The 25,198-nt window shown below is 35.3% G+C and overlaps 5 protein-coding genes and 1 non-coding gene across 6 annotated transcripts; 5 read left to right on the forward strand and 1 right to left on the reverse strand.

Moving 5' to 3' along the window:
* The first annotated feature begins 6 nt into the window (after nucleotides 1-6).
* On the forward strand, nucleotides 7-2,748 carry LOC132163294 (metal tolerance protein B). The gene is made up of 2 exons (XM_059573526.1): nucleotides 7-556; nucleotides 1,588-2,748. Exon 2 carries the CDS (start codon nucleotides 1,588-1,590, stop codon nucleotides 2,722-2,724), a length of 1,137 nt encoding a protein of 378 aa, XP_059429509.1. The 5' UTR covers nucleotides 7-556; the 3' UTR covers nucleotides 2,725-2,748.
* A 924-nt stretch (nucleotides 2,749-3,672) lies between these two features.
* On the reverse strand, nucleotides 3,673-6,372 carry LOC132163535 (ras-related protein Rab11C). The gene is made up of 3 exons (XM_059573853.1): nucleotides 6,213-6,372; nucleotides 5,921-6,110; nucleotides 3,673-4,570 (listed from the first exon to the last, which is right to left on the reverse strand). The coding sequence occupies exons 2-3, from the start codon at nucleotides 6,083-6,085 to the stop codon at nucleotides 4,085-4,087; spliced, it is 651 nt and encodes a 216-aa protein (XP_059429836.1). The 5' UTR covers nucleotides 6,086-6,110; nucleotides 6,213-6,372; the 3' UTR covers nucleotides 3,673-4,084.
* A 2,715-nt stretch (nucleotides 6,373-9,087) lies between these two features.
* Nucleotides 9,088-13,087, forward strand: LOC132163934 (uncharacterized). Its single transcript, XM_059574315.1, has 4 exons — nucleotides 9,088-9,294; nucleotides 9,480-9,585; nucleotides 12,579-12,702; nucleotides 12,803-13,087. The coding sequence occupies exons 1-3, from the start codon at nucleotides 9,183-9,185 to the stop codon at nucleotides 12,655-12,657; spliced, it is 297 nt and encodes a 98-aa protein (XP_059430298.1). The 5' UTR covers nucleotides 9,088-9,182; the 3' UTR covers nucleotides 12,658-12,702; nucleotides 12,803-13,087.
* Nucleotides 13,088-16,416: 3,329 nt separating this feature from the next.
* On the forward strand, nucleotides 16,417-17,747 carry LOC132163105 (subtilisin-like protease SBT4.3). Its single transcript, XM_059573303.1, has 3 exons — nucleotides 16,417-16,500; nucleotides 16,597-16,810; nucleotides 17,518-17,747. Exons 1-3 carry the CDS (start codon nucleotides 16,417-16,419, stop codon nucleotides 17,745-17,747), a joined length of 528 nt encoding a protein of 175 aa, XP_059429286.1.
* A 735-nt stretch (nucleotides 17,748-18,482) lies between these two features.
* Nucleotides 18,483-20,714, forward strand: LOC132164236 (protein THYLAKOID ASSEMBLY 8-like, chloroplastic). The gene is made up of 2 exons (XM_059574702.1): nucleotides 18,483-18,970; nucleotides 19,933-20,714. Exons 1-2 carry the CDS (start codon nucleotides 18,602-18,604, stop codon nucleotides 20,320-20,322), a joined length of 759 nt encoding a protein of 252 aa, XP_059430685.1. The 5' UTR covers nucleotides 18,483-18,601; the 3' UTR covers nucleotides 20,323-20,714.
* Nucleotides 20,715-22,985: 2,271 nt separating this feature from the next.
* TRNAS-AGA (transfer RNA serine (anticodon AGA)) lies at nucleotides 22,986-23,067 on the forward strand. The gene has a single exon. It is a non-coding gene; the product is annotated as a tRNA-Ser (tRNA).
* Nucleotides 23,068-25,198: the final 2,131 nt, after the last annotated feature.

Raw genomic sequence — 25,198 nt, forward strand, 5'->3', positions numbered from 1 at the left:
ACAGTTTTGTCAAGCGCTGAACAGCGCGTGGGCGTTGAACTCCTCAACATTCGTCTTTTTCTCTTTATTTTCTTTTGTTTTGTATTCTTCGTCTAAATCCACGAGAGGCATCGATGATCTTCGGACAACTTGGTTGGTAAAGCAGAATGTCGAATCCAGCCGAGTTTAGGGTCAATGGGTCATGCTGAAAATGTTTTTCGGTTAAAGTTGGTGGCTCTGGAACGTGAGGAACACGTTTAAGGGAGAGAGAGGGGCTCCAACAACAAGGCCAGAGCTTTGAAGCTCATGACCTGCTCGTGTTAGGAAAAAGATTTCTCTTTTAGGCGTTAAGAAGAACTGAAGCATTGATCATGCGGAAACCCAACATGGGAATCGTGGAAAGATGGTCTGTGTTTTGTGTGTTTCCATGTGTGTCCTCTGCCAATTGTTCTTCTCTTTTAACAGGCGTGCTTCTTGCCAATTGAATCCGTTTGATTCTTTCCCTATTTATTGATCCATTGAAATCCTAAGAGTGTGCCCCATACGAGCTTCCTCTTTGCTCTTCTCTGTTTCTGAGGTACATCTATCACTCCCCTTTGATCCCTAGTTTTTGTTTTGATTTACAGTTCTTAGGAATTATTTGCTGTGATTCTTAAATGGGTATGTCGAATTTTGTTTTTTTCTTCTTCTTTTTTTTGTGATTTATGTTGAATTTCATACTTTGCTTTATTAAGAATCATGGTTGGCCATGATGATGAACATTTCTTTATTTTTTGGTGAGGGGGTGTTGCAGTGTTTGGTGCTTTTCCTGTTACAATTATGCCTACTCAAATCAACTAAGCCTTGCCTTAATCCAATCGAATTGTTGTTAGCTATGGATCCTCATCTATGAATTTTGCAAATACCTATTATTGCATGTTCAAGTTTTCATCAGTTTTATTGACCCAGACTGGGCTGGATGGTTGCATCTTTTGAATTGTCAACTGACCCCTGTTTTAAGTTTTCATAGTATTGGCAAAGCAATCTGTAGTTCTGTACTGTAAAATAGTGCTGAAGAAACAATCAATTTTTGGGTTAAATGAGTAGTTGATAAAGTCATCAGCTAGGTTGCTTAGAGAAATCACTCTAGATTTTTGCTTCAATTTAAAGTTTCTTGCTTTTTAGTGTCATTTACTGGCTGCCTCTCAGCCTTTTTATTGCATGCCTTCATTTGATTGTTTTTATAACTTAGGAACGTAAAATGCTTTTGCAAGTATTCTCCTTGAAAATTTCCGAGGAAAACATTTTACGGTGTTTGGCGCGTATGGAAAATCACAATTTTTTTTAATATATATTTTAATTCAATCATATTAAATTTTAAATTACGAAAATGTCACGGCTTGATTCCGTGTTGGGTCCTGACCGAGTCATGGCGGTGTCCTAATCGGGTCCCTAGTGGTCCTTTTCTTTTCCTCATTTATTTAAATGCCTTTTGAAGTCATATTGTTGGTGACATTACGTATGACATACAGCTTATTTTTTAAGCCAAAGAATCGTATTATTGAGTCTATCTGTTTTGTATTTGCTATATTTCTTTCACGAAATGAATCCATCAGTTTGTTGAAGCAGATGGTGCAAGAGGAAGAACCCATGTTGGGAACAAGTCCCAATCTGGAAATTGAGACTGGAGTAGTCCCTGAAAAAATTGATGTTCATGCCATGCCGTTGAAGTTATCTTGCAAATCTCTTTGTGCTTTCTCCAAACAAGAAATTAGTACTTTGGAGTCAGAACAACGATCAAAGTCGGCAATAAAACTATGTGGACTAATAATTTTCTATTCCCTAGTCATGGGAGTAGAGATTGTTGGTGGTTTTAAAGCGAACAGCCTTGCAGTTATCACAGATGCAGCCCACTTACTCTCTGATGTTGCTGGTTTCTCTATCTCTCTCTTCACGGTATGGGCTTCTGGTTGGGAGGCAACGTCTCGCCAGTCTTTTGGATACAATCGTCTTGAGGTTTTGGGCGCCCTTCTATCCGTGCAGCTCATATGGCTAATCTCTGGAATCTTAATTTACGAAGCCATCGACAGAATTTTTCACAAACGCGCAAAGGTGGATGGGAAACTCATGTTTGTGGTTGCAGCATTCGGATTTATTGTTAACTGTCTGATGGTTGCATGGCTTGGTCACAATCATGACCACCACCACCATCACCAACACCACAAGCATCATGCCTGTGGACATGTGGATCATGATCATGAAAGAGAGGAGGTATCTGCAACAACTGAAGAGAAGACTAGTTTGGTGTCATATTCTCCCGAAAAGGCGAAATTTTTTAACATAAATCTTCAAGGGGCTTACCTTCATGTCATGACTGATTTGATTCAGTCTGTAGGGGTGATGATTGCTGGAGCCATCATATGGGCAAAACCAAAATGGTTAGTGGTTGATCTGATCTGCACTCTTATATTTGCTGTTCTTGCTTTAAGCACTACTCTGCCCATGCTTAGAGATATATATGGCATATTGATGGAGAAGACTCCAAGTGAGATTGATATTCAAGAGCTGGAAAATAGCCTCAGGTGTATAAAAGGAGTTCAGGAGATTCATGACCTACATGTTTGGGCCTTAACTGTAGGGAAAATTGTATTATCTTGCCATGTTACAGCTGAACCTCTAGTCTGCTCTAGTGATTTAATTTGCAAGATCAAAGATTTCTGTGAAAAAACATATGGAATACATCATGTAACTGTACAAATTGAGTAGAATATTCATAGTGCTGCTTAATCAGTCAGGCTATCTTTCTTTTTGTGCATTTTTCTTTTTTTGGGTGGGATTTTAAGCCCTCTCCCAAGCCCTGAATGTGTTAGGGAGTTGAAAAAGGAATGGAATCAAATGAAAATGATGAATTGAGAAGTAGTGGATGGAGATATTTATTATCTTTACAATTTGAATGCTTTTAGCATAAAGAGAAAATTGAAAGGATTTGACTATTAAATCTTTTGTTTTTAATCAAATTCCCTATTGATTCTACCCACTTTGGGTGGAACTCAGAAAAAGGAATTCCACCATTTTCCTTTCATTTGAAAACAACTTTCAAACAAGAGAATGATGGGTTCACACTTCTCACCATTCCTTTTTATTTCATTTCTCCCCATATGCTTCCCATCCAAATGGCCTGGGCCCTCACCCCACCAGAAGTATATTCAATTTGGACAAATTAAACGTTATATTTTAGAAATTTAAAAGTTAAAGAAATAGGACCAGCCAAAGTTTTAGTTTTAGTTAGTTAGTTTTTTTTTTTTTTTTTGGGGTGGCTAGACAGAATGCTAAAATGGGAGTAGAAGGAGTTGTATCCAACTCAGCAATTTGGATAAACATTTGGTGAACAGTTACGGTACTCACTAAATTTGGTGGACACCGTTTACTTACCAAAGGTATAAACAAAGCATTTTTTTTTAAAAAAAAAATTTATATCATTTTCTCTCCTCTAGAATAAAGAAATTGTAGAAAAATAATATTTAAATAAAATAGTAAAATTAAAAAAAAGAAAAACGCATTCTAGAAAACATTAACAATGGAGGCTCTTTAAGAAAATGGATGGCCAATGCTAGGTATTTGGACCAAAGCGTGCAATGCTACCACCAAAAGATTTTCAGAAATGGACAGGCAGCAAGGAAAGGAAAGACAAGAAAATGCAAGAGGGATGGCGTAGAAGAAAAGAATTTTAAGGAAATGTCAAAAAGGTAACAAGCTTTTCATTACAAGTTAGGAAGTAACTCAACAAGCAAACTCCAAAAGAAAAACTAAACTTACAAAGCCTGTTCTACCCCACTATTTCCAAGATCAACACAACACCCCGAATTTCAGTGAGTTTCAATTTTGAAAGCATCGTAAAAGAATAGAGCAAAGGAAAGCAGATCCTCCAAAAGAACTAACGGCTCTGTTGTTTTCAACGTTCACAATTCCCTTATCACAACTCAGTTGAAGTAAAAATATACTCTACACATGTCTCTCTCTCTCTCACCAAAAAAAAAAAAAAAAAAAGAAGATAAAGGGAAATTTATAGGATATGAAAATGGCCTGTCTGACTGCAAATCTTTTCCTCCTGCCATAAAATGTCGCTTCAAGTAGAACAGCAACTTTTCTTCACATTCCCTGATGATTCAGAAACATTAATAGTGGTTCCTTGACCAGGAACAGTTGTACTGGCGGTTGCTTCCTGAGCTGCTAATGCTTTTTTGCTTATGATTTGGTAGATCTCTGTCAAAATGGTCTGGAATGCCTTTTCAATGTTTGTTGCTTCTAAAGCTGATGTCTCAAGAAATGAGAGCCCTTCCCTCTCAGCCAAGGCCTGACCATCTTCCTCTGAAACAGCTCTAAGATGATTCAAGTCAGACTTATTTCCCACCATCATGATGACAATATTAGAATCTGCATGGTCCCTCAATTCCCGGAGCCACCTCTGGACATTGTCAAAAGTTTGCCTCTTGGTTATGTCAAAGACGAGCAGCGCCCCAACAGCTCCTCTATAGTAAGCGCTAGTGATAGCACGGTAGCGCTCCTGACCGGCTGTATCCCAGATCTGTGCCTTGACCGTCTTTCCCTCCACCTATATCTCAAAATGTAGACCATACGTATGAGCGTTAAGTCGAAAACCAACTGTCCATAAAAGTGCCCCAAAGTGTCAAAGTAAAATGACCATTCAAAAACAAAAGTATTGATCTATGTGATATACAAGAAAGAACAAATATAAAAGTAGATTTGAAACCCATGGAATTTTTCCAACAGATGTACAGCCATCTACTTTATATCACAAAACCCATAAAGCAAGGTGTAAATTATACCCAGACTACCAAAGTTTTCTACTGAGAGGATGACGGTATATGCCATTCAAATTACAATAGGAACTTTGTCCTCAATTATTTAAGTTGCCACCAAGGGTAGGCATAAGATTTGAATACACAACCAGAAATTGACCAATGTTAGTCGGTTTCCAACATCCCGAGGGTTAGTGCCATTCCATGTTAAAAAACTGACAGCACCAGTCAGCCGTCGATACTCGGGATGGTCGCACAACTGCACTTCACCAAACCCATCTACACCCAAATCCACCACACAACTAACCAACACCATCGCCCTCTAAACACCTCCATCTCCAACGCCAGGAACCAACACAAACACCAACCCCTCCATCAACAATCAAAAAGGCTGAAAAGGAAGACGTGAGAAAGATTTTGGAATACATAACCATGAGCTGCATCCTTAACCAACCAATAGTCTCTATATCAGAATACTCAAAAAGTGGAGAAGTGACCGTTAAGCTAGCTTGAAGCACTCAGTAGGTACTTTTCTCAAAGAATAATCTTTTGATTACAAAACTCAATATTAAAATAGAAAAGTTCCTTTTTCAGCACAGTATGACCAAAAAAGAAAAAAAACTAAGTCTTTGGTATATTTCAACATGTACACGGGTTGCATATCATTGTGGCGCTCAGTAATGAAATTTTGTAACTCATTACACAAAAAACTAAAACACAGATATGCATATTTGGTGGTCTTTACAAATACTTCAACAATATAAACTACAGGATCGAGATCTCTCCTTCCTCATAGATTATGATATTTTTGCCATAAAAAATCCCATCCACAGCAACTGCCATCAAAACGTATTCGTAGAAACAATGTTTCCAATGAACAGACTCACACCCCTCGAATTGCTAATCATGTTCCTATCTTTTGAAAAATCAATTTCTGAATCTTCCTACGAACAATTGTAAAACAAAAATTACTACTAAAATCCAATTTCTTATCATAAAACAAAAATCACGTCTGCATCATGAAAGAACAATATGACATAAAACATATTTGAACGGTTGAAACACAGATCGAACCGACAAATGGCACTAATTTTGAGCGAAAACCAAAAAGCTCGATGATAAAGCAAAAAAGAGGCGCTTGCCTGGAGAGTTCTGGTGGCGAACTCGACGCCGATGGTGGACTTGGACTCCAAGCAGAACTCGTTGCGCGTGAACCTGGAGAGAATGTTGGACTTGCCGACGCCTGAGTCTCCGATCAACACGATCTTGAAGAGGTAGTCGTACTCGTGGTCCACTCTATGCGCCATCTCCTCCTCCTCTATCTCTCAGACCCTATTTCACATCCACATACATCCATACACATACATACATGCATACACACAGAGAAAACATACATACACACGCTCAATTGCACAGAGATCTGGCGAGTCTTACCCGAAGACAGATAGATCCGAGAAGAGATTGAGAATTGAGATCCCAAGAGTTTGCGCGAGTCTCCGATTGAGCTTCTGAATTCTGAAACGAACGTTTTTCTTTTTCTTTTTAAATATTTTCGGTAATGATTGACTGATTGTAAAAGGAAACGGAGTAACCGATACGAGAGCTTCCGAAACGTCCATTTATTTGTATATATATAGCTATAGATTTTATTCTTTTATTCTTTTTTTTAAAAAAATAATAATAATAATATTTTCGAATATTTTTTAAGGGACAAATTTTTTTTTTTCTTTCTTAATTCAGCTCTAAACCTTGTAGTATTTAAGAACCTGGGATTCTGATTTTATAAGAATAATTTATATTTTTAAAAGATATCGTAAAATATAAGGCGTTTGACATTATGATTTAAAAAATATTTAATTTAAAATAGGAAAAAAAAAAAAGATCTGCGATTTTTATAAACAGACTAGGAGGTACTTATTTGAAAAAGCGTCAATTAAAACCAAAATCACGATTTCTCATAATAAATATTTAATAAAAAAATATTTTTTAACATATTTTACCAAACACCTTTACGATTTTTAAAAATAATGATTTCAAAAATAAAATTTTTAAAAATCGTACTTATTAAAATTACAGTCCCAAATATTTGGTCAACAAATTTACTCTTTATTTTAATTAAATAAATCATAATTTTTTATTTTAACTATCAACTTTTTCAAAACAGCTATAGAGAACTCTTTATTTTATTTATCTACTTCTTTTACCGTTCTATTTAAGTAAACAACATGCTCACTAATTCTATCTCAAAATTATTGAGCGACTTTATACGCTTTGGGGGAATGAAACTGATTTGGTGATAGCAAGTTAAAACGCATAGTTTTACTAAAAATGGGTTCATACCACATCTATTGCCGAGACTTAGGGTTTGTTTGGTGTTACAGTTTTAATAAATGCGATTTTAAAAATTGTGTTTTTAAAAATTACGTTTTTGAAATCGCTATTTTTTTTAAATCGTATTAGCGTTGGTAAAACATGTTAAAAACAACTTTTTTATCAAATATTTATCATGCGAAATCATAATTTTGGTTTAAATTCCTGTATTTTCAAATAAGCACCATCTAGCCTGTCTATTAAAATCGCAAATTTTTTTTTCCTATATTTAGATTAAGTGTTTTTTAAATCAGAATGTCAAACGCTTTATATTTTACGAGATATTTTAAAAACGTAAATTATTTTTACGAAATCGCAATCTCAAACGTAACCTTACATAGACAACCTAAAATACAATGCCTATTTGCTTGAGAGAGATAAGCCTCGTAACCTTTCTGTTAAACTGCATGAATTTTTATAAAATTTTAACCAGTCTAATAATAGAGAATTCCAGTCCATTTAAACAGATGTAAATTTAAGAGATGGTGTTTGGCAGAAGGAAAAACGACGTCGTGTTTAAGGGGGAAACTGTCGAATCTGGGAGATGGCGTTGGCATTGACAATGACAGGCTGACAGGTGTGGTATGCAGTGGATGACTGGACGTTGTGTTGGCTCGTGTTATTTTATGTCGTGATGTGTGTGATCCCACGAATCCACGCCCCTTATTCTATTCTGCCTTTCTTTTGTTTGTATGCTTTTGGCAGTTGGATCTCTCCCTCAAGAGTCAAACACGCCCACCACACCACACCACTATGTTCTTCCTTCGTTCTTACACAAAAGTTTCGGTACAAAACGTGTATCATCATCTTTTGGAGATAATTTTTCTTATGATGATGAAGAATCCGCAAACCTTTTTATTTTTGGGTTTTTGTCTTTTGTTTATAGTTAGTTGGTTCCATGATTGGATGATTGATATTATAGGTAGGTTCATGTTATCATGTGTATATCCACCCCATGTGAAGTATGTATTATTTTCAATAATGATTAGCAAAAACACAATGATTGAAAGTCTTGAATATCTTTCATAAGTTTAATAAAAGGTGCCGGGACTCGACAAACACATCATTACAATGCAAGATTTCGTTGCGTTTTTTGTTCAAATTAACCGGTAAACGGAGCAAAATATAAATATCTAAGAGATTTGAGAATGTCTGTTATTACTTTTTAAAGTTTAGAGTAATCGTGAATTATGTGTAATTTGAAAAGGGATAGATATAATTTTTCTTTATATTCAATTTCAAGTTACCAATTGCATTTACATTTTTTTTTTTTTTAAAAAAAAAAAGGTTATGAATAGGGTAAAATTTACATAAGTGTCAAGACAACAATGCATAGCATAATCCAATGGCGCAAAACGTAAAGAATAGCCCAATTTTGAATAATAGTCAAATTTTGATTATTATGTGTGCTTTTTCATCTCCAGCAAAATAGGTAACTTAACCTTTTTTTTATTTAACATGAATAGTAAATAGGGTGATTAGCCTATTCACTATTCACACTATAAACTTTGTTTATTATTTTTTCTCCCACTTTTTTTTTTTTTTTTACTCTCTTTCATCCTTTTTCTTTCATACTCTTTTTCACACAAAATAATATTTTAAAAAAATAAAGTGTAGGATAGAGAATCTATTAGAACGTATATAAAAAAATGAGAAGTAAAAGTAAAAATTTGTACTTTTTTCAATAGTTATTTTGCTTATTTTTGCTGGAAATGCTCTAAGATCGGTAATAGATAGTTCGGTCCCTGAATAGGACGCCCTCTTAACCAAACAGACGATTTGGAGCGTGAAACACGCGCGAGACGAAGATTGTTCGTTGCCTGCCCAAACAGCAATCTATCTCCTCAGACCACATCATTATCTAACGACACGTACTTTAGAAGCGAAGAAATAAAAAAATAAATAATAAATAAAAAAAGCAACAAAATTCGTATCTCCTTTTGTCATTCGCATCAGTTCAACCGCGCACACGGCAGCACGTACGCAGAGAGACAGAGAAGCTCAAGTGCTTGGTTTTCTGGCATAAGCGAAAGGATGAAGAAGGAGGACATGGTGAAGCTGATCAGCTCCGAGGGCTTCGAGTTCGTGATCGACAAGGACGCCGCAATGGTTTCCCAGACCATCTACAACATGCTCACCTCCCCAGGTCTCTCTCACCGCATACATTTAGGGTTTCTTTCTAATCCGTTTCGCTCCTGTAAAACTAACTCATTGTCTTGCATCATATGCTAGTTTAATTTTTTTTTAGAAAATTTCTGCGTTTTCCACACGAAAATTTTGTGATTGATGGAGGGGATTTGTTCAATTTAGTTTTTGATTAATTTGTGATAGGGAGCTTCTCGGAAACGCAGCATGGAGAGGTGACTTTCCCTGAGATCAGCACAACCATTTTAGAGAAGATCTGCAAGTATTTCTATTGGCATCTTCAATTCGCCAGGTTTCTGATTTTTCCTGATTTTTATTTTTTTTATTTTTTTATTTTTCTGCTTCTTTCGACAATTAGCTTTGTGTTTCTTTTGTGGCATTTTCTGGTGAACATATTGTGTACTCATGGATTTTTGTATTATCAATATGCGTGGATGTTATTCTGATATCAAAATATGTTTCAATACTTGGGTTACCTCTGGATGCACCATGGTTGCGGTGTCAATATGCTATTCTGATATCAGAATATGTTTCAAAAGAACTCCTCATTCTTTTGAATGGAAGTGGTGTGTTACCTCTGGATACTCCAATATAAATAATGGATACACCATGGTTGCTGTATCAATATGTTTCAAAGTATGAATGTCTTTGCGGTATAACCCAAGTATTAGAAAGCATGTTTTGTATGTTCTTAGTTGCAGTGTTGGGTCTGTGTGTATCTTTTCCAATTTCATGGAAAATTTTACTTTTATTCAGCTGTTTTCTTCATGCTTTTGTCATATGAAAAGAGGCAGAAAGAACTTTGATCACTTATTCCTACATTTTCAAGTTGAAATTATCTTATTATCTATATGGTTTGACCCTTAGCAAAGCAAGCATCAACTGCATTCTTGAGTAACATTACATATTTTGTTCTGTTCTTCAATATCAAAGCTTTTAGGGAATACTGATGCAACCTGTTGAGGTAAAGCTCTGTCATTATCCTATAAGGTTCAGTTATCAGGCAAGGGTTACGATGATTTTTGAGGAAGAATGAGATCCCTTGACATCTCCTCCCACCCTTTGCTTGAATTATTTGGGTTCACTTTGTCCAACACTCCATTGGTGTTTATCAACGATTGTTATTAATTATATACAGTTTGAAGATGTAGCTTTGTTTTGCTTTTTACTCTGTGCTTAACTGTTTGACCTTGACAATTCCCTCTTTAGGCTTTTAGTTTCTTGTTTTTCTCTTTAAAATAAATAACTAATACTGACCACTACTATAGGATTTGCCTAACTGTCTGAAGATGGGATAAACTTTCTTGGTTTGGAAAAAACTGAATGAAGAGGTTTATATTAGGTTGATTTGGAAGTTGATTGCTTTTTTTGTTGTGAAGTGGGTTATTGAGAAGTTGGGTTTTGGAACTCATTCTTTTGAATGGAAGTGGTATGTTACTTCTGAAGACATTTACTGTTATTTATGTTGGGTGCTAAAACTCGCACTTTTGGCGGTTGACCTTTTACCAAATTGAATTTTGCTTTCCCTCTTTAGAAATTTGGTTGGAGACAATGGTTTCTCATACTAGTCCATATTGTGTATCAAATATCCACCCTAACCATGGTGTATCCATGATTTATATTGGAGTATCCAAGGTGTTTCAGATATGCTTTGAAAGTCAAAACGTTTCATGTTTTAGATTGTTGGTTTTATTATGAATATATATCAGATGCATAGTCAATACAGATAGAATGTAGGACAGGGTTTGAAGTAGCCATGTTATGAGGTGAACATATGGCTGCTTTACCTAGTAATGTTTTCGACATTTGCATGCAGGTTTAGGCAAACCAGTGTCAGTTGTGCTGGTAATGTAGATTCTTTGATGTATTTCTCAGCACTTGTTTATTATAATTGATTAATACGCTTGTAGTTGAATTTTTAGGTAAAAATACAGATAGGTCCTACTTTTTCCTAAAAGGACGATTAAGTTGCAAAACATTTTTATAGGGCCAATAAGTCCTATGTTTAGTATATAAGATAATCGAGCACATCATGCATGAGATATATATAAAGTTACATATATGTCCACATGTTCTGGAGTTTTTAAATATTTTGCAATAATTTTTCTCTAGAAGCATCCCTAGCTATACATTTGCTATAATAGACGTTTTCAACTCTTCCTATACTTCTACTTACAAATATCCTTATTCTATGTCTAAGAATGTCATTCCCAACTTTTGTGGTGTATCTGATAGATATCCTGCTCAGTATTTTCTAACATCTACCTATCCATTATTTATATTGGAGTATCCAGGATGTTTCAGATATACTTCCAATCATGTTTTAGATATTTGTTTTATTATGAACATCATGTTTTGTATTACATGAGAACTAAATTGTATCCAATACATATATAATCTGTGGGTGGGGGGTTTAAAGTAGGCCATTTTACTAGGTAAAGTAATGGTTGCTTTGCCTAGTAATGCTTCTGACATTTGAGTGAAGTTCTGAAATATTTTTTACAAGCCTAATAAGTCATATTTTCATATTTCTTTCCAAACAAGCCCATCCAATAATATATCTCTTCTATCACTCTTTTAATTTTTTAACTTTTTTTTTTTATTATTATAAGTTTAAATATGTTAACCACATCAAAATGTTTAAAATCAATTACTCAATCAATTAAAGAAGAGGGCCCAATTAGCCAAAATTGAACTCTATAATGGGGTCAAGATCACATAAGAAATAGACATGTAGATGGATGGACTTGCTTTTAAAGAAAAATGTAAAAATAGGAGTCCTGTATAGATGTGTTAAGACCTAACAGTCATTTTCAAGTAAAAGTCGGACTTATCCGTAACTTTTCCTTGTTTTTATTCTGTTACTTTTTCAGAGTACTTGGATACTTTGATTATAAAATTAAGTATCTCTCTGCCTGTAATGATTTAAATTAATTTAAAATATTTAAGGGTTAACTGTTAAGTATCTCTTACTTGGTTTCCTGTTGTATTTTGTCACTATTCTTATTATGATACTTTCGTCGAGTCAGGCACCATGTCTTTTAATTATGTTCTGTATATTGTTTGTTGTTATTGTTAAGAAGATGAATCATTGGCTGGCATTGTCAAACTATATCACAGAGAATTTAAATGCACCAATATCTATAAATTTATGTCCTACATATTCATGAAAGCTAGAATTGGCTCTTATATTGTTTGTTGGATTGATCCAGAGCCTTGATCAAAAATCCCTTTACCCCCACCCTTATCACATTATACTGATGTGAAAATGTTCCCCCCTTCCAGCGGAAAGGAGACTGAGTTTCACATTGAACCTGAATTGACTCTGGAGCTGTTGATGGCTGCCAATTATCTTCATACTTGAATGATCACCTCTTTGCCTTTTGGGTGGCAAATCCTGCTTAACGTTGTAAGCATTTTTTATTCCATTTCCGAGTAAAATGAATTGCATTTTGATTTTCTTTTTGAGTGGTTAACCTAACCAACTTGTGTTTGGAACCTTCATCCAGTGATATGATCCAATAAGGAAGCTCAAGGAAGACATTATTGCCCAAGAAGGTTTAAAAACTATATTGAATTGTGTATGTGGCATGTAGCGGGACTCGCTCTTCACTGCAATGTACTAATGTAGTATAAAAGATTTAAGTGATATGTGATTGTTACACTTAGAAACAGCTGTAGAAAAATTCAGTCAAGTGCTAATTGGATGATGTAAAGTTGCTATTGTAGACTAACTAACTAGAATGGCATGTCTTAATAAGCAAGACATGGTTAAATGATATGGTTTTTGTGAAGTTGTACTTGTTAGCTGGTCTATTTTTGATAATTGTCTAGGATATTGTTGGTCTTCAAGGTTGAATACTACAAAATTGACTATTAAGTATATCTATGCCCCAAATACAAATATAAGATTCGCATATTAACATTCAATGTTGTGAATTATTTTTGTTAATAAGTGATATTATTAACGTTAAATATTTTAGAGAAATGCTACATGACCTTTCACTCTTAAACTTTGAAGTGCTTACTTCCTAATGTTGTAGTTGCGGAGAGAGCAGGTGTGATTAAAAAATGTTGCAGTGGAAAGTTGATGTGGTAACTACGAAATTAGGAAGTAAGCACTTGAAAGTGTAAAATTGGGAGTTCGTGTACCATTTCTCAATATTTTATATCGAAATTTGTCATATCATCATAGATAAGATTGATAACAACGCTTTTTAGTGCATATTTGTTACTAAATCAAAAATGTATCAAGTGTATATGTTCATCTAAATCTCAGCGCAGATCTTGTTGTGTTGTGATTTTTTTAACCGCATGCAAGCCGCATCCTATAGAAGGAGCGTAACAACTAACAACCTATCTAAGTTGAGATTTCCTTTTTTTTGTTTGTTTGGGAGGGAGGAACTACATTTATTCCTCAAACTCTCTCTTTACAAGGTCTCTCGTAATGTAGGAAGCTATTCTACCAAGCCCTTTAAATTACCCAATCGGTTAAGTATTTTTGTAAAAAACCAAAATATCTCTTTCTTAAAATAAAAAATTCACAAAAAGAAAAAGAAGAACAGGGCCCATGGCCAGGCCGGGCCCTCGACTCCCAAAAGTTTTATTTTGGTTTTACCCCCCGAACATGAAAGGCTGAAAGCAGCTTCTTCTTTTAGACATGCCCCCAGCGTGTTTTGAATGGCTATATGCTTATAGCTTTATAGGTTTGCCCCCACTGACAGCACAGATTATTCTTATCTTGTCAACGATTTTCCCCTGTTTTTTCTTGGTTATGCAACCTTCTCATTTGCAGTGGTAGCACGATAATGCTGACCGGTGTACATTTGCTTTTGGAATGTTTAGGATGGTTGGCTGGCCACATGTAACATGTTCGGGGCCATGCAATACATTATTTCTTGAGACTTCAACTCCTTTGGTCCATCTTTCAGTTGTGAAAAATGTAAAATAGCAAACATGCTTCTTGTGGAAGCGTATGCAGACCTTCCTTGTTATATCAGGGGCTAGCTGTTCATCTGCTTCCTCCAATCAAATGTGGGCTAATTGGAATGATCTTTACATTTGGCAAAATTTGTAGCAGAAGGCCATTCCTAGAACCCTAAACATATGGTTGCCTTTGTAAACTACCCTATATCCTGGATCCTAAAGCCTAACCATGTAAATGGGCTATATATTGGTGTTTGGTGGTAGCTGGGGGACTGCAGTAGCTGCTGCTGCTTTTGAGTTCCAGAGAGGCAGAGAAGCCAAATTGAAGGCAAATTGACACCTTCGACCAATTACTGCATTTTCTGTAACGACTTAAGGATTAGTTGCAATTGGGGTTTCCCAAAATAGCTTATAAAGTTCAATCTTACTTAATAAGGAACTAATGTGGAACTTGCACCCAAGAGTTCCTTTATAATCCACAAACTTTATATGCATATCACACCGAAATTGCAAGATAGCAAAGCCCAAGATCTCTTCCAATATCATCTAGTTAATGTTCTCCTTATGGAGGTTGGCTCAAAGCAATCTTCTTGTTAGAATATTAATTAAATGATAAAATTTAGCATTTCTTAAAATTTTAAGCTTTTTGAAATAAGCAGTGATTGGTATTAGAGTATATGTATTAAGTTTGAACTCTATCTCTGTAATTCATCTTCTATTTTAATTAAATATTTCACGTGTTGGGCCCTACTTATTAAGAAAGAATTTTATCCCACAAGCAAAAGAAAGTATTAGACTATTAATTAAAATGATTAAATTTGTGGACAATTTCCTATCAAGTTAGGACCATCCTTAATGGATCCAAGTAATAACAGCAAGCTGTTATTCCAAAGATGCATTTGATACCAAGGAAAGTAAATCTGAATGTGTAATAAAGAAGAAATTCTAAATCCTTCATACTGATATGAAGTACTTCTATTCACCACTCTTCAGTTTTCACAATTGAAAAAATGGCTAATCATGGATCCCTTCTGTTTTGTTACATATCTCCCATTCTCATGCTCACCATAAGCTTATTGTGCAGAGCCACCAATGAAGATAGAAAGGAAAGTGTTATCTTTGTTGCTAAACAATTTATATTATCTATTGTCTAATCAATACTAAAACTACAATGATGTCCAATTTTATATTGATAAATACATTAAAGTGACATTTTATGCTAAAACTGCTGCTGGCTGCTGCTGATGATGATTATGGTGATGATACAGGTCTATATTGTCTACATGGGATCACTTCCTAAAGGGGAATACTCACCCTTGTCTAACCACCTAAGTATACTACAAGAAATTGTTGGGGGCAAGTAATATTTCTAGCTACGGTCCCTATTTCCTTTTCTTTTTCCCCTTAAATCATCATATCTCTCTAGTTTTGCAGAAAATCCCCGGATTAGAAGTTACAAAAGGAGTTTCAATGGATTTGCTGCCAATCTCACTGATAGTGAAAGTCAAAAGCTTGCAAGTGAGTGCTGCACAAGACACTTTCTTATATCATTTCTTATAAGAGTGATATAAGTTGCTGAGTCATAAGATTCATAGTATAAATTTCCATACTTGATATGCAGATAGGAAGGAAGTAGTCTCTGTTTTCAGAAGCACAACTTTCCAACTTCACACAATAAGATCTTGGGACTTCATTGGTTTCCCTCAGACAAGCAAAAGGAATCCTGCTGCTGAGAGTGATGTCATAGTTGGCGTTATTGACAGTGGAATCTGGCCTGAATCAGAGAGTTTTGGTGATGAAGGTTTTGGTCCTGCCCCCAAGAAGTGGAAGGGTGCTTGTAGAGGTGGCAAAAATTTCACTTGCAATAAGTAATGTTTTGCTCTCAGTTTATCCTTTGTGCATTAAACAAAGTCTTATACTATATGATATGGTTCCATGACAGGATAATTACCTTTTAAAGGATTGATTGTAATCAGATTAATGATTTGATTACCATACTTATCCTTAGCTTTACTTACTCCAATTCTCATATAAATGAGAGTCTTTTGTATTGTACATTTTATCAAGAATAAGAACAAGATGCAACCCTTTTCGGCTCTTTCTTAGTGGAGGATAAAGGTGTGTAACACCGAACTACGCGTTTTCTCTCGGTCTTCCATTTTTCTATTGCATTATAAGTTTCTTCAACAAGTTGCTCATGTATAAAAAAGATGGAGATGCTTCTAAAGTTCTTTCATTCTCTTCACGTGGGTCGAACCCCATTGCCCCAGACATCATGAAGGTATGTGATATATGGTTTTGGAACCTACAACTTTTTGGTCTTTCATAGATTTTATTACATTGGATTTGGCTTATACTGGGCTCAAATGTGTTGCAGCCAGATGTAAGTGCCCCAGGGGCAGATATCTTGGCTGCATATTCGCCTATTGTTTCACCCTCAAATAGCCCTCATGACAAGATGAGAGTTAAGTACAGTATATTATCTGGAACCTCCATGGCTTGCCCCCATGCTTCTGGTGCAGCTGCATATGTCAAAACGTTTCACCCCAATTGGTCTCCTTCAGCCATCAAATCTGCTCTTATGACCACTGGTAATCTTTGTATCATCACCTAATGCTTCAAAAGGCTGTCTTCCTCGGTCGGTTTCACCTTAAGTTTTATGTTTCTGTTTTTTTGGATGAATGAGTGAACTTTTTATAACAACTAACAAAAATCTTTAAAGAATCTCACTTTAGCAAAAGCCAAAGTCACCAAGACACTATACAAGTATCAGACCTCACTTAAAACTTTACCCCTTTCCTACTATAGCTCCATACTAAACAAATACAACAATATGCAGAAACAAGTGTAAAATCACAGACAAAAGAAAGAACACTACGCTAGAATCTCCTTGTCAATACCCCATTTACAGCATATATCTGCATTCCCTACCGTGTTTCCGAACTTTCCTTTTACTAAAACACGAACTCGCACTTCCCATTGGATCTCATTTCTATTTCTCCAAAGATTATAGATTGTTGCCCCAAAAACTAGCCTGCACAGATTAGCCAGCTAGTTTTTCCTCTTCCATTGCTGCAACCCCACAGATATTACATCATCCCAGCTTATAAGAGGATCCATCATATTGCATTTCTTCATTAAATGTCTCTTCACTCGTTTGCTGCAGCCACATTGGAAAAAAAAAAAACCCACCCCTTTAAATCCCAGTTGTAACAGTTTCTCTCCAGCAGTCAGAGCATTTTTTATGGCTAGCCAAGAGATAAATGCATGTATATGTTTTATGTTTCTGTATATGTAGCTTCCCAGATGGATTCTACCCAAAACAAAGATGCTGAATTTGCTTATGGATCTGGGCAAATCAACCCAACAAAAGCTATTAATCCAGGACTCGTGTATGAAGCTTTAGCGGAAGACTACATCAAAATGCTATGCAGCGTGGGCTACGACACCAACAAACTCAGACTCATTTCAGGAGATAACATTGTGAAATTGATGCTATCATTGAATAAAATCTTGTCTTACTTTTAGTACGTAGTTGTTCTTTTATTCCATAGAAATTCTCAAATATTCATCTGACTCTCAAGAAACTGGAAATAATATTAGTCCTTTAAGCTTTCATGCGATTTCAATTTAATCATTCCTCCATCAACTCAATACCATCTAATTAATTAACAATATGTCACATCAGAACAATCAATTAATACCACATAGCTCTTGTTCGATATATCATGTGCTAATTGTACGTGCCATGTGGCAAAGTTGGCCTGCCACCTCACTTTGAAAAAATGTTTTTAATTTTTTATTTAGAGTATATTTATAATTTAAAGTAATTGTGTTGCATAAAACGTATATTTAGAGCACATGATGTACCGAACAAGAGCTATGTAACATTAATTGATTGGTCTAACGTGACATGCCATTAACTAATTGGACAATAAAAGTTGACGAAGGAACCTATTCAAACCCGTATGAAAACCTAAGTAACTAATTGTCAAAAATAAAAACCTAAGAATTAAATTAAAATTGTATGAAATCCTCGGGATTAAATGCGATTTTCCTTTTTAAAAAACATATTTTCATTATATTTTTAATAATGAAAACTGTTAAACCAAAACGACAGACCAACCCTAAATGGTCATGCCATGCATCTTTTTGGTCCGTTTAAACAGTTTGTTTTAAACTGTATATTGTTTTGGACCTTTTGGTTTCTGTCTGTGAATTGTATGTCGTTGACTTAGAAGTTAATGTCGTTTATTTTTCTTTCTTTTTCTTCCCCAATGTAATGTAAGTGTCGTGTTCGTTGAGTGCATTACTGTGTATCTCAGTCTCCTATTTTAGTCTCATTGATCAACTCGGTCACACGACTCACACTGGTGACTCCAATGGCAACCCGTGCATTTTCAAGACTAAGAAACCCAATTTTCGCTTCGATACTCCTTCGGAACCTAACCAGAACACCCATTAGAGAGCCCTCATTGCCTGTAAATTCCAAATTTCCGGTATTAGGAGCCGATTATTGCACTCCCTTTAGGCTGTACCATGATGGGAGGCCCAGAGGACCCCTCTGGAGAGGCAAGAAGTTGATTGGGAAAGAAGCGCTTTTTGTGATACTGGGATTGAAGAGGTTTAAGGATGACGAAGAGACGCTTGAGAAGTTCATCAAGACCCACGTGCGGAGGCTCTTGAAGATGGATATGATTGCTGTTCTCGGTGAGCTTGAGCGCCAGGAAGAGGTTTCTTTGGCTGTCAAGGTCTTGATTCTTAGTTTGAATTTTGCTGTCTATTTCACATTATCATTTGGGTTGCTATTAGATTAAGCTTTTGGGTTCTTGATTGGTCACCTTTTTTAGCTATCTCTGTCTCTACTGATATGGTCATTTTGTTGCACTGATATTTGAAACCGATTTTCTTGATGGGGAATTTACTTAATACAATGTGAAAAAGAGTAGTTTTTGTAGAATAGATCCTTAGAAGAGGAGTAGGGTGAATACGCCCTGCAAGTGTTCGATAAAATGCTTTTAAGGAAATGTCAGCTCTTGGAAACTTCTAATATGCTTTGATCTGATAATGTTTGAGGATCATTTTACTTAACCTGTCAAATGGAAGCTTCGTTGATAAAATCAATCCACTCAAATGATCAACTTAGCTCGAGCATATGTGGTTGCAGGGTATCCCTATGCTTTTTTAGTTGGCATTTCTATCATTGAAATACAGTCAAATGCACTTTTTTTTATTAAAGAATAATATCTTCTTTAGTTCCATTTTTCCAGTCTTTTAATATCTAAATTTTGTTGGGTTAATGCCTAGTGTTTACTAGTTTCTGAATGAGGGTATTAAATGAATTGTTATCAATTGAAAATCAGGTAGTTTGCGTTTACATTTTGGGTTTAGTAGGCCTCTCAGTGCAGCCTTCATGTCAAATGATATCTTTTATTGTTCCCTTGCTTAAGTCTCCCTTGCCTGCCATCCTCATTCCTCAATATGAAACCATATCTGCAATTCTAATATGGCTTTATTTTGTTCAAACTTATGTTTCTTCATTATCCAGAAAAAAAAAAAAAAAAAGTTTGGTTAGACTATTATCTTTGATTATAATCTGTCATATTATGCTTGATTCCATTTAATTATGATCTCATGATTAGATTTTTATGTGGTTGTTTATTGTAACTACAACTATACAGTTGGGCTTACTAGCAATTCAATGTGTTTTCAGATATTTAAGGTGATACAGAAGCAAGACTGGTACAGGCCCGATGTCTTTCTTTATAAGGACCTGATTATTGCACTTGCGAGATGTAAAAAGATGGATGATGCGATGCAGTTGTGGGAAGACATGAGAAAGGAGGATTTATTCCCTGATTCTCAAACATATGCCGAAGTTATCAGGGGCTTCTTGAGGCATGGATCTCCTGCAGATGCAATGAACATATTTGAAGACATGAAGAAGTCTCCAGATCCACCGGAGGAGTTGCCATTCAGGATTTTGTTGAAGGGACTTCTGCCACACCCTCTTTTAAGAAACAGAGTCAAGCAAGATTTTGAAGAGCTCTTTCCCGAGCGGCATGTGTATGATCCTCCAGAAGAGATATTTGGTTTACGCTGAGGTTAACATTCGGTGCTTTTATTTCTTGCTGCTTTTTATTTATACTGTGATGTGAAAACCCATTCCTTTACTTGTATTGTCCTGACACTGACAATGTCTTTTGTGAGGATATACATTAGCATATTGAGATGAAATGGTGTTAGAATCCTTTAGAAACAACGTTTGTGTCAGGAAACCACTATCCTGATTAGGTTATCGAAAAAACAGTTTAATGATGTCAGGAAATAATGTAAGCCAAAGATTGGGTGAAAGTTGTATCCTCCTTTTGAGTTATTAGGAGCAATTACATGACCAAATCTGTTACTATTTGAAGTTGGATCTTGTTTCCCGATACAAAGTATACCTATAATTAACATCATGATAAATGAGATGAATTTGCTCCTTCAAATAATGATATATGGTGTGCCGATGTTGGTTTAGACCTGAAGCAACTTTTTGTTGGCCTTTGAATGAATCACACTTATCAGCTTGATTTGGAAGATAGTAGTGTAAATTAGTGCATTTCATGTAGACTGGTTTCATCATTAAATGAAGCCAGAGCTTTCCTATTCCAGTTACTGTGTGCATACTTCAGCGTGTTTGTATGTTACATATTCTCTTGTTTCATTACTGAGAGCTAAGCTTCAGCAGTCTTGCATCCATGCTATTCACCAGAGCTTGGATTATCAGATTGAGTTGGCTTCATTTAGTTTGCGGTATTGATTTCTTCGTTTATGGGGACATTACCAAAATAGATTTGAACATAATTTAGTTGCTTTCTTCTTCCTACGGACTTCATTTGGTTTCGGGACGTAAAATTAGCCCTCATATTATTGAAGAACATGGTCATATCTCAACCAGTTAATGGTGAGAGTTTGGCAGGCCATAACCGCAATTTTCTGAAGAAAAAAAGAGAAGGGAAGCAAGAGATGGGTTCTCTTTGGAGTTGAATGGCGAGAGATGAAACACTGCCATCTTTTAAAGCTCCGATATCTGTAAAAAAGATATATTGAAAAGCATTGAAGTTCTCTGAACATAAACTGTAATGTATTACATGAGCTCTTTCGTTTCTATGAGTAAAGAGCTGCTTCACATTTCGGGAGGATGTCTTCTTTTTTTCCTTCTTTCGTTAGGTACATTCAACCCACATAGCTTCTTGTAGGCGTGAGTTATGGGGGTAAATTTGTGTATATATATATGTGCATGTTGATGAATGTTGGCGATGGTGGTGGTCCTTTCCCCAAATAGGGGTGGCTCTGCGCCTTGTTAGCAAGTTAAATTTCATCATTAGTGAGTGTTTTTCTAATAAGAGTACAAAGAAGAACTGAGGGAGTCCTTTCCATTCTCGACCCAAATTGACAAAGTGAGGAGATAGAAACGCTTCCTAAAATGGATCCGAACCCAACCCATTTCGCCATATTCAAAAGTTGATATTTCGGTGAACTATCATAACTTTCCGGACTGAGGAGGTAGAAATGGAGGTGAGGACAAGGGGATGGGAATGCAGTGAGTTGTTATTGTAAGATTTAAACAATATCACGTGTGTGTCTTCTCGTTTATGACTTCTTTTCTTTTCTCTTTTTAGTAATATGTTTTGGATGTCTTTTTTTTTTTTCCTAATTAAAAATTATAGGTCGGGGAGACCAATTGTGGCTATTATACCTGAGCGTGACCATAATATAACACCTACCCGCCGGGAGTCACACATGAGGAGTCTAGACGATGGGAACTGCAAGCGCTCCTTCAAGTCTGACTGAGTCATAACCTAACCTATTCTCATTAGGGCATCAATGAAATCCAAGACGACTAATACAAATCAAGCATGCATATGTGGGGATTCTCCATTGCGGATATTCGAACCTACGCCCTAATACATGCTCTGAGTCCTGACTACTTAGGAATTTCCTTGGACCATTGAACTACCATCCTTGATGGTTTTTTGGTTAATTTACCATATCAGAGTTAGTTTTAGACTCTTAGTCTTGGTGATCTTTCAGGTTTCTAGATGAAAAAAAAAAAAATAAATAAATAAAAGACATAAATTTCCTTCAAATTAGGCTAGGAAAATTTACTCAAATTCAATCTATAAAATTTTTATGTGTCTCTTAGCATGCGAAAATCACATAATTTTTAAATATAACTATTAAAAAAGCATATACATGCTCAAGAAATATGACAATTTTATAGATTAAGTCGAAGAAAATTCTTTTAATCTCTAATAAAATATATAAGTTATCTCAGTTCTGTTAATTTCAATTATTTATTCCAATGATCTTTTCGGTTCCCAATAGAAAATAATATATGCACAAAATTTCGTATCCCCATAATTACATTTACATCACACAACTTAATTATTTTTGGATTCTTTTAGCCGAACTCTAGATACACAATTGGGTAGTCCTTACTTCTTTTTTGTAAACCTCTCATCCTTGGTATGAGATAAGAGTATATTCAAAAAACTCACATTCTTAAAAAGTTTTAAATTATGCCTCAATTTTTTTTTTTTTGGCTTGAATATTTCAAATTTTGAAACCCTACTTTGTGGTAAAAATGCAGATGTAATGAAAAGTGTTGGAATTCAAAATCTGTATATAAAATAATAAATTAATTAATTAAAAAAAAAAATCTGTATATGTTAATAATTAAGTATATATATATATTTGTTTCAGACTAACGTACATGAAGTGGACGTGCCGGAGTGGTTATCGGGCATGACTAGAAATCATGTGGGCCTTGCCCGCGCAGGTTCGAATCCTGCCGTCCACGTTTTATTCTTTCTTTTTAGCTTTTCGTCTGTGGTTTGGCTGGTATGTCAATTTTTTCTTCCTTTCTTTTTATTTTGGGCTTCATTTCCTTCTCCCTTCGTTTTTCCTTTTTCATTGATACATTTTCTCAGATTTTCATCTCAGTAATTTATTGTTAGAATTGCTAATATTCCTAACAATAAAATATGAAAAAGATTATATGGAGACTTACCTGCAATAAGCTGGCCAATATGTGTTCGGACAAATGAGTCTCATATGAGTTCTCTCACATTTATTATTGGAGATCTCCATCTTTCTCGAAAGGTAGATAATAGATTCTAGAACCGTCTTGTTGGCTACGACAAAAGTTGAACCGAACCAATGAATCTTGCACATGGTGAAAACTTTCTGTTTATGTCTGGTCCAAGGTGTCCCTACTAGCATGTCCTCCAAAAGACTAAGGAGAAGAACAATTCGAATACCTCAACCAGATAATGGTATGCATGTGTATTGTGTTAGTAACTGCCAAGCACTAGGGATTTCATAGCGGTTTCTTATTTGCTCTTAAAATTTCATGTGTATTGAATTATCATACATAAAGTTTTTTTTTTTTTTTTTTGGTATTATTCAAAGGGTTGATTTTCATTGTCACGCTATCTAATTATCTTATAATTATACACAAATCTATTAAATAATATTGCTCGTAAAAAAAAAAAAATAAAGGCTTGAAAAGATAATGCAAGAAGATAGCATTCGTCCATTTAAAAAGCAACCAGCCAGCCACGTTGTGAGTCCGATGTTTGATCCTCAACAAAGGAGATGGGGAGCCACCATGTGAGGCAGAATTATTTTGGGGGGGTTGGGGGGGAGGCAGACTAAAAATCAAAACTAAGAAAATGTTTTATTACGTGTAAGTAAAGAAATGATGTGGACGTGACCCAAAAACAAAAAAATAGGAAGGAATGTGAAGAAGAAAGGACAAACCCAAAGATATCAGGCAGAAGTGACCAAGAGCAGGTAGGATTCACAAATCCCATACTACTATATCAGTTTCTCTAGGAATAGGATAAATCCACCAAATGTCGCATCACAAAAAAAAATAAAAATAATTATTAGATAGGTCCCCTTGATGGCATATAGGCTATAGGTATAAGATTAGGGTGAAATAGGTTTAATAGTTAAGTCAAATGGAATTCCAATTCATTAGAATTAGATTATTAAAGCTAGTATTAAAGTTTGATTATTGAAGTGTTATCATTTTAGGTATTATTATCCAATTGTAGTCTATTTAAAAACTCTTTCAATATAAATAAAGTAATCAAAAAAAAATATTTATGATCCTGTTTGAACGATATCTCAAAGGAAAATTTATCGTTCAGACGATATAAAGTAACTCTTTAAATGGTGAAAAACCTTAGCATTCAAATGGCACGAGCACCGTTCTAACGATGACAAATTGCATGCAATTTAGACAAGGATTCAACGTGGCATTTAACAATTTCTGTAAAAAATTCAAGATAGGAATTGGGTGGAGGGTCTATTTGAGCTAATTTGCAAGTTGATGAAGCTATATAAAAGAACTGATTTTGCAATTCTCTCTATTTTTTAATTCGTGTTCATGTGGTGGTGACCCAAGGACAAAAAAAAATACAGAATCATGTAGACGTGACCATGCAAATGAGTGCGCGGGAATATCTAGTCAAGCGTAGGCGAGGAGTGGAGGCAGAAGCCAATTACTTGAGTAAAGCAAGCTCATCAACCTCTAAATTAAGGATTAAAAACTTATTTAAAACAATAATTGTACTCTCTGTGCTCTTACTAAGATGGAATTTTCACTCCAATCCAAGAACAGCCACCTCAGAGGCTCAGAGTAAAAAAATATTACAAATATTTAGATCCTCCAGAATATGTTATAGCAACAAATGGGTATAGAAGAAGTTTGATGTTGTCCAGATTTTATAAACAAAACCCTTTGTTTTTTCTTTCTAAAACTTGCCAACATCTGAATTTCATCCCAAGATGAATAATTTCTTAAAGTTTATTGCAGTGATAATTGGGCTGCATACATTTTTACTCTCAATCAATTTTCTTTTTAATGGAATGATACTTATTCTAATCCTGTTCAGTTCATCTTCCTCGGAAATCAGATGGTA

This window comes from Corylus avellana, chromosome ca10, assembly GCF_901000735.1.
Source record: "Corylus avellana chromosome ca10, CavTom2PMs-1.0".
Lineage (NCBI taxonomy): Eukaryota > Viridiplantae > Streptophyta > Magnoliopsida > Fagales > Betulaceae > Corylus > Corylus avellana.

Bases quoted from the DNA above. Each gene is read 5' to 3' on its own strand.
- LOC132163535 (XM_059573853.1), bottom strand. From the start codon at position 6,085: ATGGCGCATAGAGTGGACCACGAGTACGACTACCTCTTCAAGATCGTG. The intron at 4,571-5,920 runs GCAAGCGCCTCT...TTTGAGATATAG, and splicing joins TCGCCACCAGAACTCTCCAG to GTGGAGGGAAAGACGGTCAA.
- LOC132164236 (XM_059574702.1), top strand. From the start codon at position 18,602: ATGGCAACCCGTGCATTTTCAAGACTAAGAAACCCAATTTTCGCTTCG. The intron at 18,971-19,932 runs GTCTTGATTCTT...ATGTGTTTTCAG, and splicing joins AGGTTTCTTTGGCTGTCAAG to ATATTTAAGGTGATACAGAA.
- LOC132163294 (XM_059573526.1), top strand. From the start codon at position 1,588: ATGGTGCAAGAGGAAGAACCCATGTTGGGAACAAGTCCCAATCTGGAA.
- LOC132163934 (XM_059574315.1), top strand. From the start codon at position 9,183: ATGAAGAAGGAGGACATGGTGAAGCTGATCAGCTCCGAGGGCTTCGAG. The intron at 9,295-9,479 runs GTCTCTCTCACC...AATTTGTGATAG, and splicing joins CAACATGCTCACCTCCCCAG to GGAGCTTCTCGGAAACGCAG. The intron at 9,586-12,578 runs GTTTCTGATTTT...CCCCCCTTCCAG, and splicing joins TGGCATCTTCAATTCGCCAG to CGGAAAGGAGACTGAGTTTC.
- LOC132163105 (XM_059573303.1), top strand. From the start codon at position 16,417: ATGTATAAAAAAGATGGAGATGCTTCTAAAGTTCTTTCATTCTCTTCA. The intron at 16,501-16,596 runs GTATGTGATATA...AATGTGTTGCAG, and splicing joins TTGCCCCAGACATCATGAAG to CCAGATGTAAGTGCCCCAGG. The intron at 16,811-17,517 runs GTAATCTTTGTA...CTGTATATGTAG, and splicing joins ATCTGCTCTTATGACCACTG to CTTCCCAGATGGATTCTACC.